The 21,526-nt window shown below is 40.8% G+C and overlaps 1 protein-coding gene across 6 annotated transcripts in view; it reads right to left on the bottom strand.

Moving 5' to 3' along the window:
* STIL (STIL centriolar assembly protein) overlaps positions 1–19,025 on the bottom strand; it is a 37,157-nt gene extending 18,132 nt beyond the window's left edge. Inside the window, exons 1-9 of one of the 6 annotated variants that reach the window (XM_084636489.1) lie at positions 17,226–19,025; positions 15,260–15,322; positions 9,892–9,999; positions 7,855–7,970; positions 7,491–7,678; positions 4,984–5,231; positions 3,962–4,045; positions 3,742–3,828; positions 1,565–1,712 (exon numbers count right to left, since the gene is read on the bottom strand). In XM_084636489.1, the coding sequence (XP_084492615.1) occupies positions 1,565–1,712; positions 3,742–3,828; positions 3,962–4,045; positions 4,984–5,231; positions 7,491–7,678; positions 7,855–7,970; positions 9,892–9,999; positions 15,260–15,303 (1,023 nt within the window). In that variant the 5' untranslated portion in view covers positions 15,304–15,322; positions 17,226–19,025. Of the gene's footprint in view, positions 1–1,564; positions 1,713–3,741; positions 3,829–3,961; positions 4,046–4,983; positions 5,232–7,490; positions 7,679–7,854; positions 7,971–9,891; positions 10,000–14,328; positions 14,453–14,950; positions 15,202–15,259; positions 15,536–15,863; positions 15,947–17,225 lie in introns of those variants that run through there. The other 5 variants (XM_084636488.1, XM_084636490.1, XM_084636487.1 and 2 more) reach the window with 5 other exon arrangements.
* Positions 19,026–21,526: the final 2,501 nt, after the last annotated feature.

The raw sequence follows: 21,526 nt of genomic DNA, 5'->3' as shown, positions 1-21,526 counted from the left end.
CTTCCAAGGGAAGCAGTGGGGGCAAAAGATCTATCTGGCTTTAAGATTAAACTCAATAAGTTTATGGAGCAGATGGCATGATGGGATAACATGATTTTGGTAATTAAATATTAATGGTAAATAGGCCTAATGGCCTGTGATGGGATGTTAGATGGGGTGGGATCTGAGTTACCCAGGAAAGAATTTTCTGTAGTATCTGGCTGGTGAATCTTGCTCATATGCTCAGGGTTTAGCTGATTGCCATATTTGGGGTCGGGAAGGAATTTTCCTCCAGGGCAGATTGGAAGAGGTCCTGCAGGTTTCTCGCCTTCCTCTGAAGCATGAGGCACGGGTCACTTGCTGGAGGATTCTCTGCTCCTTGAAGTCTTCAAACCACGATCTGAGGACTTCAATAGCTCAGACATAGGCAAGAGGTTTTTCGCAGGAGTGGGTGGGTGAAATTCTGTGGCCTGCGTTGTGCAGGAGGTCAGACTAGATGATCATAATGGTCCTTTCTGACCTTAGTATCTATGAAATCTATTTGAGCATAAGCTTTCGTGAGCTGCTGTCCCTTCTTTGTTGTAGCTGCTCAGCAATTCCCCTCCTGGCAGCCTTCAGCATTGCAGGAGACAGTAACTCAGGCTGTCCCTCTACCTACTTCCCTGCCAGGATGTAGGAGCCCTACTTGGAGCAGGCCAGGAGCTTGACTAGCCCAGCCTGAGCCCAAGGAAGAGTTAAGGTATTGATTGTGGCCCCTTACCCTTTCTTGACCTCAGGCTGAAAAGCCTGGATACTACTGATGCAATTTAAATTTCTTTGAAAATATTACAATGAAGATATACTTATATTGTTGTATGCAGTGTAGTTGTAGCTGTGTTGGTCCCAGGATATTAGAGAGACAAGGTGGGTAAGGTAGAATCTTATTGGATCAGCTTCTGGACTGACCTCAAAAGCTTGTCTCTCTCACTAACAGAAGTTGTCCAATAGAAGATATTACTTCACCCACCTTGTCTCTCATGTACTTACATAGATAGCAGTTGTACTTTTAAAACAGCAAGAAATCCACAAACCAGTCACTATTCCTGACATTTTCCTATTTTTGCTCAGTTCCTAGAAAATGGAATGGGGTGGGACAACACAATTTACTACTCCTTCCAGAACTATCATGCAGCAGCCAGGATTGTTCTTCCACCATGTACATGGGACACACAAACTAGTGTCATAACATTACTCATATTCCTTCTAAACCTGTTACATCCCAGAGTTTTGTTGACCAGACATAAGGATGGGTTGTGCCATGACAAGTTAACTTCTTGGTGTTTGTCCATAAGCAGAGGGCTTTTAAGCACTAACTATGATTAGACAGTTCCAAAGTCAGCAATTGTTTGTAAGACATCTTGGGTTTTAAGTCTCTTATAAGTTAGGAAATTAAATTACTGTAATTAACCTAGATTTAGAGTTGCACAAATATAGTGCTCGTGGAAGTCACATTAGTAATTTCTAACTTTATGCTACAATGTAGCTTTTAATTATCAAAATACAACAACATAATCTTGAAGATGTATTAGTCAACCAAGCCACTTACTTTGAAGAGATGTAATGTTTCTTTACTTGTTAGTAGCTGAAATCCTAGTTCAGTTTGACCACTGCAAGGAAGACACTCATAAAACTCTGGTGCCTTGTGGGTCAGTGAATAGAGAACAATAAGGAAACTCCCAGACTCTGAAAGAACCCTACATAAAAGAATAATTTTAAAAAAATTAAGATTTATGTATTTTAGAAACAGAAAATATCCAGTTGGCCAACTAAACTGCCTATATGGTTCACTGACAAATGAGGAACCACTGGCTAATCAAGATGATACATGTCAATACTCATTTTTAGCTGAGTTCTGTATGGAACTGTATACAAAAACAATTAGACCTTTCATGGACGCTGTATATGGAGAGGAGAACAGTAAGGAGACTGAGTTTTTTAATAAACAAACCATTTTAGATTACTTAGCATCCTAAACGGAGGAACTCATTCACAGAACAGATGTCAAGACAGAACTGCTGCGCTTTAGGGTCCAGTGTTGTAGCATCTTAGCTGATTGCTAGGTTGCTTCTAAAATTCAAGCAGTGAACCTCCATTTTAAAGCATTTCAATTGTTTCTACATATTCAGTAGAGCTCTTCTATTGAAAATACTGAAATGAATGTTTGGGGAGGAGGATAATTTAATCCTATAATATACTAACATTTTCTACAGCTGAGAAACACTGGATGTTTTAGTCCAATTCAGCATTTGAAACAAATAAACCCAAGATCAAGAACAATGAAAAGAGTTATGTAGATTTGGAAGGTAACAGTACAGTTTACTCTCACAATATTTGAAAACTATTTCATTTGAAGGTTGGCTTTTTTTTTAAAAAAACGTTTGTGAGAAGTGAGCAAAGACAATCAAGAGGGAAAGTCAAAATTTTGACGTGGCTAATGTCAAAATTCCATTAAGTGATATAGCACCCTTAAATCAGGGCATCCTGATTTAAAAAAAAAAAAATAATAATAAAGTTAATTTTCTCCCCCATTGAATGTCTAAAGGTCTTTTTGGTTAGACAGTTTACCCCCTTGCTAACTTGACTATACAGAGAAAGAGTGCACTATATGAAGTGCAGTCAAATACAAAGAGTAAGCAAAATGGATAGCAAAATCTTCCTCTAAATTTTCAGTTTAAGTAATTATAGATGTTACCGTTACAAAATTTCAGACAGTTCATATTTACGACAAGTGTTACTTGTATCTATTTGTAAGTTGACTGTGTTCCTTCAAGGTAGGGTGACCAGATGTCCCGATTTTACAGGGACAGTAGGGATTTTTGGGTCTTTTTCTTATATAGGCTCTCTATTACCATCCACCCTGTCCCAATTTTTCACATTTGCTGTCTGGTCACCATACTTCAGGGGCAGATAATGACAAACTGTGTTTTTCAAGTTTAATTTCAGGGCAATAATAAATTCTAATTTTAATGACTGGTACAAACAGGTCACAGAACTATATTCTTGGCATTTAATCATGTAGTGCAATTTTTAACCCACTGGAACACAGTGGCACTCGATCCCACAAGGATTAGGAAAAAACACTACCCATGACAAATAGCTAACAGGTGTGTATTGCTAATGTTAAGACCCCCAGCACTAGAAGTCAATGCTTGCTTTGAAGTTCTTGGAAGAATATGGGACAGGAAAGGACAACAGGAGTTAAAAAAAGGCAGACAACAGGAGAAGATCAACCAAAAATTGGTACACAAGAAAAAAGTACTAGGAACTGTTAAAATAATGTCTGTTTTGAAGAGGGGAGTAGAAAGGAGAAGAAGAGAAGAGATCAGCTGCCCTAAGAGTCAGGAAAAAAACAACAACAAAAGAAACCAAAATACAACAACCTGGGAGGCATATTCCTCCATTTTAAAAACTAACACCTATTCTCCCCCTCCCAAAAGTCATTAGACAGATACTGACCCAATTTGCCAATTTTCTGAAATTTATATTAGGAACATTAGTGATTTATTTTTATATTAATAGATGTTAAGGTCAAAAGAGACCATTACATCATCTAGTCAAACTTCCTAACTAGCACAGGCCTCACAATGTCACCCAGTTACACTTATATAGAGCCAACAGTCCATGAAGGGGTGCACATGATCAAACCAAAAGCAAGTTTTCCACAGCATCCCATGTTAAGTAGCTCAGACAAGACGTTTATCAAATAAAGTTTAAGTCATTTACCTTTCTTGAATTGAAGAACTGAACAAATAACGCAGGCAGCAGGCCCAGACCTGTGGATTGTATATATGAGTGATGCCACTCAACCAACTAAAGGGAAGAGGAAAAAACATACCATTAGAAATGGATTTGTTATATCCTTCACTAAACACTCACCCAAGTACATGACAAAACTATAGAAACATCAGGAAAAGGCATTATACAAAACTAACCAAATACTTACATTCCAACCAACGGCAAAGCATAAGCCTTGGGATCAGATTCCAGCACCAGAAGTAGTTTTCGGGTTTGGTCCATTGTAAGGTATCTGGAACATAATAGGTTAAGTGTTTGTTCTAGGACTGAGGAAGTCCAGAACAACATTTAAGGTAAGAAGAAAATCCTGTGCTGAAAGTGTGTTTTCAGAAGATGCTCTGTGAAGGCTTCAGGTGGCAGAAGTACTCATGTCTTGGGAAAGAATGGATATTCCCAAGCTTATTTCCTAGCTATCAACAACCCACCAAGCTGTTACTGAAGCCACTACAGTCAGCTTAATATATTGGTTGCTCTGATGAACCCAGAAAAGTAGTAAGATGTGTCAAATTTTAAGTCATAAAAGAAGGAGGTTAGGAGAAAATAAAATAAAAATATACATTTTAAATGGTCAAAGATCCAGGACAAAAATCCTGACAGCACTGAAGGCTTAAACTACTTTATTTTCTGATGTAGATCATAAATGAAGTTCCCAGTGCATCCAATTAACAATATAACAATCAGACAAAATGAAGAGTTTCTAATGTTATCTTATTGTGAGTACTTACAAATACTTTTAAGATCGGTGAGCTTGGAATGAAACGGCCTGATTGTCACTTCTGGGTCTAGCACTGATATTATTTATACGATAATCTAAAAAACTGCAGACTGTTTTTAAAGCTAATAAAACTATCTATAAATTGTTTTTCTTTTTCCTCCTGTAGACTGATCTGTCCCCTACTAAAGTCAAAACCAAGAGCTCTAGTTGAATAGAATGGTGCAGAATGTCCCCAGATTCCTGTTCCAGGAGGACCAGCTCCCCGTGTAAACTCCTTCTAATTCAAGATACTGAAAGCTAAATCAGAAATAATATTCTTTATACTTCAGCTGTCTTTATGAGGAAGCAGGAAGCCTGAGACACTGACACTAATGGAAGATAATTTCCTTGTACCACCTAACTGATCCTAGGACATTCAACTGACCAGCACTTCATGCCTGAAAGTTTTAACTTACCCACATTTATAAGTCCCCTGAACCTGTGCAATATTCATATGACCACTCAAGTTTCTTGCCAGGGCTGTAGGAATAATTGGGACAGATTTCACAGGCGTGTATTCTAAAGCATTTGTTATAGTAACAGCTGCCCAGTGAAAATCAAAGTTTAGGTTGTCCATGTTCTCTGCTGAAGTAATGTGAACTCTTATGGTGAGCAGTCTGGAAAGATCCAAAGAGTCTCTACTGCATAAACTGTGTTGAAGTCCCTAGGATATGCAAAAAAATTGCTGAAATTAGTCTTTATACACCTAATTTATACATGACAATAGGTATATTACAGTAATGCCTAGGTGCCTGTGTCATGAATCAGGGCCAACATTGTGCCAGGCATTGTTTAAACACAAAGAATCGGCCCCTTCTTCAAACAGCTCATGACTATATTGAACATAGTGAATAGTAATAGGAAATGCATCCATTATATATCTCTCTATATATAGCTCTCTCTCTCATATTATATAGATATATGAAAATGCGTAGTTAGTTATGTTAAATTGGAACACAAAAATCTACAAGGGCAAACGGAGGGTCCAAGAATTAGTTCATTAAAAATCCGAGCAACAGGACAACTGCTTGCATCCAAGAAATCTGCATAACACAAAAGGATGTGTCACCACAAGGAGATTATTCAATGGAACATAAATTGCTTTTTCTAGATATGAAAAACCACCCTATAAATACAGTCACAGGGCAAGAGTAGCAGGAAAAAAATGTTTAGCTGCCCCAGATCCTCTGCTTCCTTGAACAGCAGCTATACTTACTGAAGCATCCCCTTTGGAGAAAACAAATATCCCTTCTCTCCCAGAAGAGTTTGGCAAGGAAGGTTTAACTTAAGCTAGGCTTAAAATATTTAAAGATGTACAGCTCCCATTTATACAGTTTGTAGAAAAGGAAATTGGTTCAGCTGTAAAGCCTACTAGATTTACATTTGTTTACAAGTAATAGCCTATTTACACACATACTCTTGTGAGTTTACCACATTACTTCACAAGTTATCTATGTAACTTAATTTTTTGTTTACTTACCATCTCTGTAGTTACTGGTATACGGTTTCTACACAACAACATTTTAATGTTGTTCATAGTCCAAATAACTCTCTCAATACTTTGTGTATTAAAAGCTGCACAAACCATACAAGGTGCAACTTGCCCTACCAAAGAATTCCTAACATTTTTGTTTTAAATTAACTGGGTCCTAAACCAATCATACAAACCTGTCTTGGGGTCTGATCTTATAAAGACTTAAGCATGTGTTCAGCTTCAAGCAAAGGAACATTATTTCTTTAAAGATGAACGGCAGAGAAACTTATTGCTTATGCCTATTACTATGCCTTTTGATGCAAAAAAGAATGAGGTATTTTTCTGCTTTATTTTTTAAACCATGGGGAAAAAAACCAACATCATCATGGCTTGCCTTACTCATTTTGCTTGAAGGACCAACTGGAGAACTAGAGAAGGATAAAAAAAAATCCTAACAGACTGAAATTTAAGATTAGCTCTCAGACTTCAGTTGAAATCAGTTTGAAATCCAGTTTGAAATACAATTCTCAAAACCGGAAAACTAATCAGTGTAACTAGATATCCTGTCCTATCATAACTGAAGGTTTGGAAAGCTGCAGCTTATCTTGCGGTCTCTTGCGATGTAATTATTTCAGGTTTCTCCAGCAACAAAGGGTATGCCTACATTGCAATGAAAAACCCACGGCTGGCCAGTGCCAGCTGACTCAGCTTCACGGGGCTGTTGCATTACAGTGTAGTCTTGAGGGCTCGGGCTGCAGCCCGGGCTCTAGGGCCCTGCAAGGTAGGAGAATACCGGAACTCAGAAGTCTACACTACAATGAAACAGCCCGAGTTGGCTGGCAAGGGCCAACCACAGGTGTCTAGTTGCTGTTTAGACATACCCAAAGAGGGTTCTTTACTTCCCTTTGGCTTTTTGTAGGCGGGGCTAAAAGAACTGATGTTCCTGATTTATATATAAACAAAAAATCCACCCAAATTATGCATGACTGTCTTTATATGCTGTAAATCAACCGATAAAGAGGGTGTAGGGTCTGGATGGTTTTGGTTTTTTGGGGGGCACTTTGCGGATCTTTTGATTTCAAGAGAATTTACTGTTGAATATTGCCTTGCAAACTGAAATAATTATTCACAAGAATGATTTGGCATCATCAACAGAGCAAGCTCTCCCCATATTATCCCACCATTCTGGGAGAGAGTTTCAGCTAGGAGCAAAAAGGAGTTTTGTCTTCATGCTTATTTTGTCTTTGGAATTTCTACTGAGACTGCCAATAAAGGAGCTTATTGGTGACAATCATGATGTGGACTGAGAACAGCTCACTTCACATAGGCCATTAAATGGTAGCCTTCTGGTCTTTCCTCTTCTGGTCTGGATTTAGATACTGAAAGCCATCTAGTCTCCTCTCTGTGTCACTGTTTTAAGAGATAAGAAAGTTGCTAGGAGTGGCTTACCTTAAAAGCGGAGTTGAAGTCTTCAGAATTGTGCACTACAACATCTCCGGAGGAAGATCCCCAAGCATTAATTGTACATGGAATCAAAAAGTCTCCAGGAAGAGGTGCTGTGGGGACTTTCTCTGAACCATCAGTTACTTCTCGACCAGGATCAAATCTGTCTATTGTCAGTGATACACCTTCATCGTCTGGGGGGAGGAAAAAATAAGAGTGGATGTGGAGAAGTATACTGTATCTTTCACACCAAAACCATCAAGTTCAGTTCATTGACCGAGGCTTGCTCAATCACCAGAAATGAAGAAGAAAGCCAGTGACAAATGATTTAATAAAACATTCATGTAGGTTTAAAAAAAAAAAAAGTTACCTTCATCCACTGCAAGAGTCCCGAGCAAAAAACAGGAAAAGAACTTTCTTTCACTCTGCTTAGCATGGCGATAGGCAAGACGAAGAGCCTTCTCCATCATCAATAGTTTGGGATTTCTGGGCCGGGGGGTGGGGGGGGAAAGAGGAGAAAAGACAATGAATGTGTTTAATAACTACATTAACAATGATTTCTAGGTATATTATATAAACAAGAATATTTTAGGTATACTTAGGAAGTTTTAATATATATAATCTTTTGTCCTGAATAAACTACTTCAAAGAATAAACCAATATTTTACTACAATGAAACAATCCCATGCCCTAAACAGGAAGAGATTTGGATATTATAGTAAAGGAAGAATAGTAGAATCTAGGTGCAATAAGCCCCTTAGAAATTTTTTTAGCTTGAAGCTGCATGTCTAGTTTGACCGTGAGCTGTCTGTAAAGAACATAAGGATGAGAGATGACGGTAGACTGAAGTGGTCTGTGAGAATGTTATAATGCGTGTCCCAAATCCTACCTGGTCATGGTTAGGGAAGACTTAAAATGTAAGTCTTTAACATACATTTTTAACCAATGAATGTCTATTTTAGAACTACCCTGTAAAGGGTTCAGGAATACTGTGAGAAAAATCCATAAAGGGTAAAGGTGTAACAAAAGTACAGCCTAGCCAACTGAAAAGGATCAGGTCTATCAACTACTGCAATGCCCCTTGTACACTATGCATCACTTTGTTCAATGCTTAACTTCACAGAAGGTTTTGTACAAATCTGATTAATCCTCCATTAAAAGAACATTTTTCCATCACTGACAGGCATTTATCTACATTTAATCTTCTTGTTGAAGCTCCCATAGCATCTCTAGGCTGCCCAGAAGTCTGACATGTTGTCTTCAACTAGTACTCACCCCTGGCTAGTAAAAGGGTATTCGCTCTGCTGTTGCACTGTTGAGTTGCAGGATTTTTCCCTCTCCTAATGTTAATGGACTTTGTTTGAATAATCAAACTTTTTCACACCCTGTTTACCATCTGACCCTCTTAAATCATGAGGGTCGCAGGTTTTATTCTGAAGGGCACGCCAGTGCAAACATGCCCCAATGCCAGGTCTGACACACAAGGCCCGAGGAACTGAGGAGGGCCAGGATTTGCCTTTTGACTTATTTTGAAGAGAACATTTGTCAAAAAACTTTTGACATGTTAACAGGATTGTAAACATTTTACTTAATTAGGATTTCCAGGTTGAGTTTTGAACTTAGTTCAGCATTTTGGCATTTGCAGGAAAGAGTGATCCTGACAAAGCAGACATGTGCCGGCAGAGGACAACTAGCCCATAGAAACAAGAGATTTGCCATCATCTTTGTACCTTATAGTTTTCTTCCACCTTCTCCCTTGAGGGGCAGATATTTTTCATAGGGGCCTCTCAATCCTGTTGATTGTGCTGATCCACAAGGAAGGGACTCCCCAATCCTTCAGAGGGAAGAAACCCTCTAGCTAGATATTTATACTGCTCTCACTGTGATTTCCTCCCCATTGTTTCTCTGCCTCTCTGGGAGGACAGTTCCTACTAAAAACATGGAAGTGATGCAGCGTTAAGCAAACCCCTTTTCTGTCCCCACGAGGGCAGGCAGAGAAGACAAGTACTTAGTGCTTCTGACTAAAACAAACAAACATGGATATTTGCATTGGAGAAACAGATGCTGTCGACAGCCCTTCCTTGCAGCCCCACCCTGAGATGCTGTAGAGTTCCAGCACAGAGTTGCTTTTGCAGGGGTGGGGTTAGGGAAATCAAAATCCTCTCTGTCTGTGGACACGTAAAGGATGAACAGATCCTTACAATGGTTAATCTTCCTCAGCACAATAAAACTCAAAGCTTTATACAGTCCACACATGATTAACTGATCTTGGAACAGTCTAACAGGGTTGAAAGAGTAGTATGCCATACCAGGACGTAACTTGTGGAATATTGTTCTGCACATACTCATAAGAGCCCCTTCTACTTTAAATATTTGTATCTCGAAGAGAAACTAGTCTTACTCATACCTGTAATAACTGATGTGTGTGCCAATAACATCTCCCACAGGTGTTGGATCCCAAAGTGCACATTTTGATAGAGGAAAACTGAATGGTACCATCCTGCTTGAAGCAATTCTGCAAAATAAAAAATAATCAGAAATATATTAAGCCTTATCTTTTTAGCTGCACTTTATTCAGTTTGGGTTGGGGGCCAGAAGATGAAGAAAAACAAAAAAAACCCAACATTTCTTTTAAGAATGTCAAAATAGTGAAGCAGAAACTTTTCCTATGAAACGGAAAAGATGAGATTTTCATTTATTTTGCCATTTTAAAGGGCTAATTGCTACAGTTCCTTCATACAGTGTTAGGTGTTAATGCGAAGGCACTAATTATTTTTAGATAAAGCTTGGGAAATGAAGCTGTTCTAGATAAAACATTGGAAAGAATAAGACATACCAGGAAATAAGTGATTTTCAGCTCACTTTAAATTCAGATTAAGAAAAAACTTGCCAAAAGGTCGTATTTCCAGTTTTCTTGATAGTTTTACATAGGGATTTGCTCCATTAAAAAGCAGCATGTTTTGAAGAATATTTAAAGAAACGTAATTATATCTGAAGTCAAACAGCATATCACACAGAAAGAGTATTGCTGTGAGTGTTGTGACCAGAGAAATCCAAGTTCACAGCCACAAACAGGACTCAAAAGATGCTAAGAAACTGTAGCCATTCAAATTTCTTAACGAAGCCTTACAAATTTTATTTTAAGATTTCTCCAAGTTGACAGAAATAATCTTTTAGTAATCCATATAATACAGTTCATAACCCACTGCTGATATTTGACTAAAGACCAACTCAGGACTTCCTTAAAATATTTTACGTTAATCAAAAATATACATTTAAATCTGCCTCACACAGCACTGCCTAAACTCTGTCAAGTTACTTTTTCTTATTTCCTTTTACTTTACGGACTTCTTTTTCTGAACACTTAGTTGCCATGGGAAAGAGATTTCTCTATTCTCATGCCCTACCTCAGTCCACTCACTTGTCTCACATGCTGGTTATGATGGAGGATTGGTTCTCATTAAAAGAATGCTGTCAGTCAATTTAAATTTTTTTTTTAAAGTTGCAACGCCCAACAAGCTCACAGAAATTGTTTTTTAAAAATTTAATAAACAGTCTTGTTGAATTAAGGACTAATATTTCCCTGTATTGTTTACAACCCAAACACTGCACTTCAGAAAGTGAATTAGACACAAAAGCACCCAGTTATGAGTGTTGCAGACCACATAAGTACCTAGATAGGTAAAAGGTAAAAGTAAAACTGATTTGTCCATTGGTTACATTTTACTTGAGAGGACAAACAACATAAATAGTGAAAAGTAGATTAATATCCTGTCAGTGTTAAAAATAAGCTAAGATAAGGAAATGCTAGATTAAAAAATTAACCGGTAGGTATTCCTTTAAAAATTAAGGGCCCAATCCCACAAAAACTTATAAAGATGCTTAATAACAAACATGTGAGCAGTCCAATTTAGTTTGATTTAAATCAAAAGAAGATTTTAAACATTTGAATTAGAAAGCAGGAAACCTTGATTTAAAACCATCAGTTTTAATTTGTGTTTTACATTTGTACTTTTTAGTTATTTTTCCTAAAGAAAGGTTGATTCTTATTGGTTGGTAACCATTAAAACATGTTGATATGCAACTAAATATAGTCTTTACATTAAATGTAATGCTTCTTTTTGCTAACCGTCAGGATACGCTATATCTATGCACATTTATTTAAAAAATTATACATGTTAACTTATCTTTATTAAGATTTTTAATTGTTATATTTTGTATTATATTAGAAAATGGTGAAGGATGCATCTCTTATTGCTAGATGGTAAATTCTTACTTGTGATTATGTCTAGCTTTATTTGAATGGAAATTCAGAACAATTAAAAATGCACACAAACAACGTCTTAAATGTTCTGATTACATAAAATGGACTTAAGCGCGCTGGACAAAAGAAAAATTTGTCAGCAATGCTTTGCATTGAAAGCTGATTAAACAAAGGCAGTATTAGCTGTAGTTAGTGAACTGAACTGATTGTTTCTGGTCCCCAGTTCCTTCAAGATTTTAGAGCTAGATCTTCTCCCCTCACATCTAGTTTTTATTCCTAGACTGGAAGAAGAGACATACTTTCCTGCTTTATCTAACTCCCAATTGGTTTCTTAATTTTTAAATGAACTAGGCATGGAACAGAACAAACTAAAATGAAGAAATATTCTCTCTGTACTTGCAGAAGAGCCAACTGCTGTCAGAAGCTGGTACTCCAGTACCAGGAGTTTAGCTAGTGACTTCCAACAGTTCAGTGGTTTGACTCTTTAAAACTTGGCAGCAAACATGTACTGCTTAATATTATTTTTGCATATTTAAATTTAAATTATTTTAATAGAAAAGTTTAACAACTTCTGTTAAAGCCTAATTTTAAGATTAATTTTAAATTGGTTTTTAAATAAAAAGAATTTAAAAAAATCATAAATTTTTATTACGGCTGTCAAGTGATTAAAAAAATTGCAATTAATCGTGCAATTAATTGCACTGTTAATAAGAGAATGCCATTTATTTAAATATTTTTGGATGTTTTCTACATTTCTAAATATATTGATTTCAACTGCAGTGCAGAATACATAGTGTACAGCGTTTACTTTATATTTATTTCTGATTACAAATAGTTGCATTGTAAAAAACAAAAGAAACAGTATTTTTCAAGTACTGTAGTACAATCTCTTTATCATGAAAGCTGAACTCGCAAATGTAGAATTATGTACAAAAAATAATGGTCATTAAAAATAAAACAATGTAAAACTTTAGAGCCTTCAAATCCACTCAGTCCTATTTCTTGTTCAGCCAAACAAGTTTGTTTACATTTGCAGGAGATAATGTTGCCTGCTTCTTGTTCACAATGTCACCTGAAAGCGAGAACAAGCATTCACATGGCACTTTTGTAGATGGTGTCGCAAGATATTTACATGCCAGATGCGTTACAGATTCACATGTTCCTTCATGCTTCAACCGCCATTCCAGAAGACATATGTCCATGCTGATGACGCATTCTGCTCGATAACAATCCAATTCAGCGTGAACCGATGCATGTTCAGTTTCATCCTTTGAGTCAGACGCTGCCGACAGAAGGTTGATTTTCTTTTTTGGTGGTTTGGGTTCTGTAGTTTACACATCAGAGTTTTTCTCTTAAGACTTCTGAAAGTTTGCGCCACAGCTCATCCCTCTTAAATTTTGGAAGTACTTCAGATTCTTAAATCTTGGGTCGAGTGCTGTAGCTATCTTTAGAAATCTCACATTGGTACCTTTTTCGCGTTTTGTCAGATCTGCAGTGAAAGTGTTCTTAAAATGAACATGTGCTGAGTCATCATTGGAGACTACTATAACTTGAAATATATGGCAGAATGCAGGTAAAACAGAGACTGAGACATACAATTCTTCCCCAAGGAGTTCAGTCACAAATTTAATTAATGCTTTTTTTTTTTAAAAAAAGCGTCATCATGGAAACATGTCCTCTGGAATGGTGTCCGAAGCGTGAACGGGCATACGAAATGTTTAGCATATATGGCATGTAAATATCTTGCAATGCCAGATACAAAAGTCCCATGTGAATGCCTGTTCTCACTTTCTGGTGACATTGTAAATAAGAAGTGGGCAGCACTATAGGCACTGCAGAGATTAACTTCTTCCATAACAGTCTGGAACAACATGATGGTGGATTGCTCAACCAATATAGGGAGAATATTCCATACATAGCAAGGGATGGAAAAAGAGACAGGAATTCAACAGTGGCCACACTGGTGAAAGGCAATAGCTTGAGACCTCTGGAGATTGAGGTCCTACGTTCACCAAAGAAGTAGCACACCACTGCAAAACTTCCTCACCATTGTTTCCCACTATTTATTTAGAGGTGCTACTTCTAAGGGAGGCCACTAACAGCAACTTTAAAATCTTAATGTTTTTTTCTTAAGAAGCCCTCTGTAGTACTGAATTCTGTTTGTCCAAGTAGTGTCATTTGTCATCTTATCTCTATGCCTTCTCTCCTGTTCTACCCCTTACCTGTCACTATGCATGAAAAGTTCTCCCCATCTTGCTTTGTCAAGCTCCCAGTCTCTCCACATTCAAGTCTCACTACCTTCCATAGCAATCAGAAATAAGCAAAACTTTATAACTAACAACAACAAAAATCAGTTTCAACCTTTATTGAATCTTTGCCTCACTGCTTAGATGCATACTAGGATTTGAGTCGTGATGGTTTCTGTAACATCACACCTGTGTACTAGAAAATGGACTCCATACACAGCTTTCAATGGGTATTTAATAATGATGGAGCCCAATTCTCAACTAAGTTTTTTTTTTTTATATAAACAAAAAGTTATGGTTAGCGGACCAAGCAGTCAAAAAAAACGTACACTACCTGGATCATCCTACACTTGCAGGTGAATGGACTGGATATAACTATAGAAGTTGTATCCCTCTCCTATGCACAAATGTTGTGCAAGTATGGACTGAACTTCTCCAACATGTAAAAATTCCACCAGCTAAAATGAGAAAAAATAAGCTGGGAACAAATAAATATGACACAGACACACCCTTCCCCACTCCTTCTATACACTGTTACTAACAAGTCCTGGTCTTTAAGGGCAAAGCTAAATGGGTCACCAAACTCGGGGCTTGTCTACACTTACATTTTATAGCGCTCTAACTTGCTGGCTCAGGGGTGTGAAAAATCACCCCCCTGAGCGCGGCAAGTCTGAGTGCTCTAAAGAGCTAGTGTGGACAGGCTCCGAGCTAATCCCCTCATGGACGTGGATTACCAGGAGCACTGGGAGAGCTCTCTTCTAGCGCTCAGAAGCAACCACACTTGCGCTTCAAAACGCTCCCGCAGGACTGCTCCTGCAGCAGCGCTTTGAAGTTTCCAGTGTAGCCATGCCCTTAGTCATTTTAAACATAAGAACTCTCACTAACTACAATATTTAGGGCCCAAAGGTGAAAGCTGACCTGTAAGGATTAGGCTCTGTGGAGGCACAGGGACCCACCTGCACGGATCAAACAGCAGAACAGGGCCTTAAATTGTAACATCTTCAGAGAAGAGGCTGCCATTTAAAGTCTATTTGTGCATCAACCTGGACAAGGGGGCTCCCAATCGTAATTAGGGTCTCCGGGCACTACTGTAATGCATATAATACATGAGGGCATATCATTCATTGCAGACGTAATAAAGTTGTGTTATTTGTAGTCCCAAGAATCGAGAGATTAGTGCTTTCTTTGAGTGCTTTTCCTGGTAAGGAAAAATATTAAAATCAAGAGCTTTCCATAAAGTAATTTCTCTACAGAGGCGCAGATACCTAGGATCTATTTGGTGATCTGAAACAGCAGAAATAGCCTCCATGACTGCAGATTTCGACCCCCTGCCAGGAAAACAGAAGAAAGAAAATTAAAGAAAGGAGCCCTAGTCATGGGTCAGGGCCCCAAGGCACTACAGTAACACAAATAACAAACCGCACACATCACATCTTCACATCAAGAACTGATTTACATCAGAGCGGATAACCAGCCGAAGGATGGTACCAGGTCATTGACAGGGCTACTAAGACTGACATATGAATCCACCACAGCCTAGGCGTGACCCCCCCCCCCACGCGCGAATAAAGTCAGCCCAACTTGTACACCCGCACCCCGCGTGCGGGCACCCGCGCAGGACCAGGCCGGGGGAGAGGGCCCCGGACCGGGAGCTAGCTGTAGCTGGGGGGTTGGCATCCCCTCATCCTAGCCCCCCCGGGAGGCCAGCAGATCCGCGGGCCAAGACCCCAGCGCCCGCAGCTCCCACGGTCCCCAGCCACCCCACACCGAGCTGGGGAGCGCCCGCCGAGCCCCCGGACGGGGCCCTCCCCCCGCCGCAAGCAGAGGCAATGCCGCGGGTCCAGGTGGGGAGCTCGGTAACGGACTCACCTGGGCCGGGCCCTTCAGCCTGTGGCGGCTCCAACGGCGGCACCGCCAGCCTCCCGCCCCTCCAACGCCCTGCAAACAATGAGCGCCGCGCCCCGCCCCGCCCGGCCCGGCCCTCTAGCCCAATCAGAAGGCGCAGCTTGCACTCCGCCCACTTCTTTTTGCGGTCGCTCAATCAGCACGCCGTTTCCACTCCCCCCCTCGGCCAATCAGTTGACACCCCGGGCAATCAACCGCCCGGCGCGCGCAAGCGAAGGGGGATTTAAAAACGCTACCGCTTTAAACGGTCACCGGAGAGAGAGAGAGAGCGAGCGAGCGCGCGCTACTGCGCAGGCGCACTGGTTGGGGACGGGGATGGAGGCGTGGTTTGGATGCCACAGCAACCGGCGAGTTGGCCGAGGTTAGAGTTTTAAAGAGACACACACCCCCTAATAATTTTATAAGAAACCCAAACACTCCCACAGCGTTTACACGGGACCCCTCTCACCCTAGGAAGCCTCGAATGTGAGGATATTGAGTAGGCGTGAGGGGCAGGATGGGGGGGAAGGTACCACTCTGGAACCCTTACTGCACAAAGGGGTTGATTGGTTTGCTCGCTGAGAGGGAAAGGCACATTGGAGATGGGAGTTTCATTTGCACAATTGTCCCCAGCACGTTTTTTGTCTGGGGTTTTGTTAAACCCATATTCTGGCCTGGGTGGATCTTTTCAACCTTCCAGCAACCGGAAACATAATTTATTCCTGCAACAAAGAAGGGGGGGGCTAACTCATATTGTGAGTTTTGAAATGCTTTGATTATTGACAGGTCCATTGGTAAACCAGAGAAGGGAGTAGTTTTCCTTACAGTCCCGGGTCCCCCATAATCGCCCTGGATGGTTTCCACTTTGTTTTGAATTTTATTTTGAGATTAAAGGGCTGTGTTTTAAAATGTTCTCTTCTTTAGCAAACTGATAATGTTTCGTTCTACTCCAGAACAAGTGCAAGAAAATAATACTGTGATTATTGATTATTATCATAGAATACTGGGGTTGGAAGAGACCTCAGGAGGTCATCTAGTCCAATTTCCTACTCAAAGCAGGATCAACACCAACTAAATCATCCCAGCCAAGGCATTGTCAAGCTGGGCCTTAAAAACACTTAAGGTTATCCTTCTACTGGTCTCTTTGGCCTTTTAAGAGAAAAGGAGAGAGAGAGAAGATCTTACTTTTCACAGCACAAGAGGAAGGAAGGAGAAAGGCAAATAGAGAGAAAAAGACCGAACTACTTGATATTACCAATTTGCAGTGAAAGTTACAGGCAACTCTGGTATGAAGCCCCAAATCATGCACCATGTCCTGTGTGGAGCTCAGCATAGGCATGTACTCACCTGGAATAAACTGCAAGACTGGGACCTCAGATTGCACTGATTTGCCTCAAAAGGAAAAATATGAGATATATACTGTGTGCAGCATTTTGCCAAGTTACTGTATTAAATGGTCAAATGAAAAGGAGCTGACTATTAATAACCTCTCTAGAATACCAAAACCTAACAAGTTGAATCTACCATTACACTTCCAGCACTTATTTACACAATTTTACAAATCTGGATTATTTACACAGTTTGAATTTTTTTCCCTCCCCCCAAAAAGTAAATTTGTCATATTCAAAGTAAAGAATTGTATGCAAGTCATATCTAAAGAGTGTAATAGTAAAATAACATAGTTCTTCCATCATCCATAATAATATCTACACTGACATTTTGCACACTACAAAGAGCTGTCTGACACCAATGCTAAAACCTAAAAAAGAGAAACAGTTAAGAATTATTTTAAATATTTAACTTACAATACAAGTAGGACCTTATGGAATTAAATCTAAAAAAAAAAGTGATTTTTTTCTATTATTTATACTCTATTTTTTGCATTTCTCTTAGCAATGAAAACAAACTACTCAGTAAAAAGAAAAGGAGGACTTGTGGCACCTTAGAGACTAACCAATTTATCTGAGCATAAGCTTTCGTGAGCTACAGCTCACTTCATCAGATGCAGCTTATGCTCAAATAAACTGGTTAGTCTCTAAGGTGCCACATGTACTCCTTTTCTTTTTGTGAATACAGACTAACTGGGCTGCTACTCTGAAAACTACTCAGTTTCACTTTTGGTTGTAATCAGCTTTTAGTCAATTTCATGTTCTCATGCACTAGCACAATGTAGGGAGATAGATATCTTAACTATTTACACTGGACTTTTAAAAAAAAGTTAGGGAAACCATTATATTGGCATTAAGGAATTATTGAACAACAAAAACATAACAGCTCTTACCAAATCTAAAGTATAAGTCAAAATGTAACACTAGATAATTGCTCTATTTTTATTACTAATAATTTAGGACCCAATACTGCCCACACAAATGCATGTTTAAGTTTGATGACATGAACGCTCCAATCAAAGCTTCCAGCTAAAATGATATTAACCACTCTTACACAAATATAAGAGTGTCCATATAAGGGTACCAATTTAACTAATTAGATTTAGAAACCAATGTAGTTAAACAAGTGGAACTGGTGTGTATAGACCAGCCCTTGCACACATGCTTTACTTTACACATGCATTGTGTGGAATGGACAAAAGCACCAGATCAGAGCCTTATATAAGTTTCCAAATGTTAACTAGTCTTTACAATATCCTTACGAAATAGGTGTTATGTCTACTTTACATATGGAAAAATTGAAATTGAGGGGTTAAGGTCCGGATCCTGCAGACACTTAACGTAAGTGCTTAACTTTACAAATGTAAATAGTCCTATTATTAAGTGGAACTATTCATGTGTATAAAGTTAAGCACACATAGGCTGGATAAGGGCCCAAGTGACTTACTCAAGTCCACATAGTAAATTACGGACAAAGCCAGGTTTAAAACCAAGTACCTCTTGGCTCCCAGCACTCAGCTTCAACCACCAGACCAGATTAGCTCTCTATGGGATATCAAATGCCATCTAAATTGAGTATGTAAACAGGATTAAAAATATTTGTATAACAAAAATGAAATGCCAGAAATCAACTAAAACATGGTCACCTCACATGCAGGAAATATTGATGACTTTGCTATGCTGGTGATTAAGAACCAAACCGAATCAGTACTCACAACCAATCTAGTGAAATTAAGTTAATAAGCAAACCATAAGGAAAGCTTCTAAAATTAAAACGTAAGTTGTTAATCAAAAAAATCAACAGCATAATTATATAGTCTGTCTTATATCTTAGATATATCCTTGAACAACCTAACAATAGCACAGCTGTTGTCCCAAAAGACCATAACATTCACTTGAGTATTGATAGTTACCTTTTACACAGAACTGGTAACTTTCTGTATTATTTGCTTTATACTACAATGAACTTTGCATTATACTGACTTTTGCTGTCTCCAAACAGTAGCCTATCACCACAGGTATGTTTTAAGTAGTTATTTCCAAATAACTACAGACTTGTTTTTTTGCCAGGGGATTTTAATTGTTTTTTTTAAGGAGAACTATATCTTACTGGCTACATGTTCTGGAGATGGGGAGTTAGTACAGGCGGACCATCGGTGCAAATGATGCAGATCTATATTAAGACAAGCCTGAAATCGGAGGTATGTAGAAACCCCAGCATTTCTGAATCAAAGCTCTTGTATGCATACTGCATACCCATCTTCAGAAAAATAAAAGTCACCGAAAGGCCGTAAGGTCAAGCCCTGAATCTGCCCTTATATCATTCCTCCTGAAGATTCCCTGGCACTTATACAGGTCTCAAGTGTACGGTATTGCTTTTATGCAACACTGCTCAGACTTGAAATTCCTGTTAGTTGCATGCTCCCGAACAGGTGCTCACTGAGGATCAGGACCATCTTGGATGTCCTGGCGTTGTGAACCCATAACACTGAACAGCTGGCATGCAGTGCCTATTGGGCACTTTTACTCATTTCCCAAGGCAGCTAGAGTAGTGTAAGCGGGGGAATAGTCCCGCTCTTGTGAGGAACTTTCCTGGCTTCTGCACTACCCCGGTGAAGTGGGCTAGCGAAAGGATCCAAATCCTCGCTCTCACTTCCTTTACCCAGTGGCCTCCCTGCCCTTGAGGACTCCCCTTCCACTCTCCTGTCTGGCAGAGTCCTCCTAACCCCAACAAGGCTGGGCCCAAGATTCCTGGGGGGCTCGACCCCCAACCCTGCTGTGGTCACCTAGGACAGGGGCTAGGGTGTCCCCAGTCCAGGGTACTCTCTCTGCACTGGGCACTTCTCTGACCCACTGACCATTACATACAAATTAAAGCAAATGCAAGTTATTTAATCAACAATTAATTTAAAAAAGAATAAGGAAAAATGGGAAAGGTTAAAGGAAACACATCAACCCGCTCTGTGGCAGGGAACATCACAACTGGTGTCTCTGGAATGTCCGGGCAGTTCACAGTCTGTTCCTTGTAAGTCCCAGGCCTCCTTCTCAGGCCCTAGCTTTGCTGCAGGGATGCTGTGGGTTGGACACTTGCTCTGGTGGTGGCCACACGCTCTCAGGCCCTAAGTGGTAGGATCCTTCTTCCCAGTGTCGCCCCCAATCCAAGCCTGGCCTGCAGAGCCTCTTGGCTGTGCTGGGCTCGCTGCCGAGGGTCCCCCTCGCTCTGCCCAGCTGCTCACCGCACCCAGCTCCAGACTGCTCCAGCCCCAGCTGCACCACTCGGTCTCTGCGCTTCTGTTGCTGCTCTGCCTCCAGCTCCCTGGGCTGCTTCTTTGGCCCCTCTGCCTCTGGTTGCTGCAGCTCTGCTCCCAGGACAGGTCTGCTCTGCAGGCTGCTTCTGTGACTGCTCCCAGCACTGACCTGCTTCCTGGCCTGCTTTTCTGGCCCCTCTGGCTCTGGTTGCTGCAGCTCTGCTCCCAGGACAGGGTCTGCTCTCTCTGGGCTGCTTTTCTGGTCCCTTTGGACCTGGCACAGCTCTGCTCCCCAGCCTAGCTTGGGTGCCTGCTTTCTCCTTAGCTCGGCCCCACTCTGTCTGACCCAGGCAAATCCAGCTCACACAGAGGACAGGACGGGACCTCCTTGGCCTGCTGACTCTCTGATTAGTCTGCCCACCCACTCATTCAGGCTGACCTGGAGCACCGGCCTCTCCCCATTGTTCCTGGGGACTGTCAGTCTCAGAGTCCTGATTCCCCATCGACCCTTCCCCCTTTTAGTACTGGGAGCTAGCCAACCAAAACACCCCCACTGATTGTTAGTAAGGGGGGCAACAGTCCCCTTACAGTAGCTACCTCAAAAAAGGGACAATGCTGGCTGGGAACACGTGGGCGGCGTGGGGGGTGGGGGGGAGGAACCCCGTGTCTGAGCAGATCCGCAGACATCTGCTCAGGGGGGCAGACTAGGTCTTGTGGTGCAAACGGGAGTGAAACCCACTACACCTTGGGCTTTCGCAGGGGTACCGCGAGCAGCGGGCCGAGAGCAGTGAAGGGAGCTCAGCAGCGGGCTGTGTCGCTGCTCCCCCAGGGATCGTGTCTGAACACCCGCCAGGATTGGCCTTGGGCCCCCCCGCGCCGCCGCCTCTGCACGGGCCGCGCTCTCCGCAGGCTCCCGCTGCCCCGGTGCCGCCCGCGCGCCCGCCAGGTGTCACGTCACCCCGCCCCCGCCGCGGACAGCGCCCCGCGCGCCCCCGCACCCGGAAGCACTTTC

The sequence above is a fragment of the Lepidochelys olivacea genome (genome assembly GCF_965140295.1).
Source record: "Lepidochelys olivacea isolate rLepOli2 genome assembly, chromosome: 8".
In the NCBI taxonomy this organism is placed as follows: domain Eukaryota; kingdom Metazoa; phylum Chordata; order Testudines; family Cheloniidae; genus Lepidochelys; species Lepidochelys olivacea.
The sequence above is the reverse complement of the archived record's forward strand: the minus strand, read 5'-3'. Positions and strand labels throughout refer to the sequence as shown.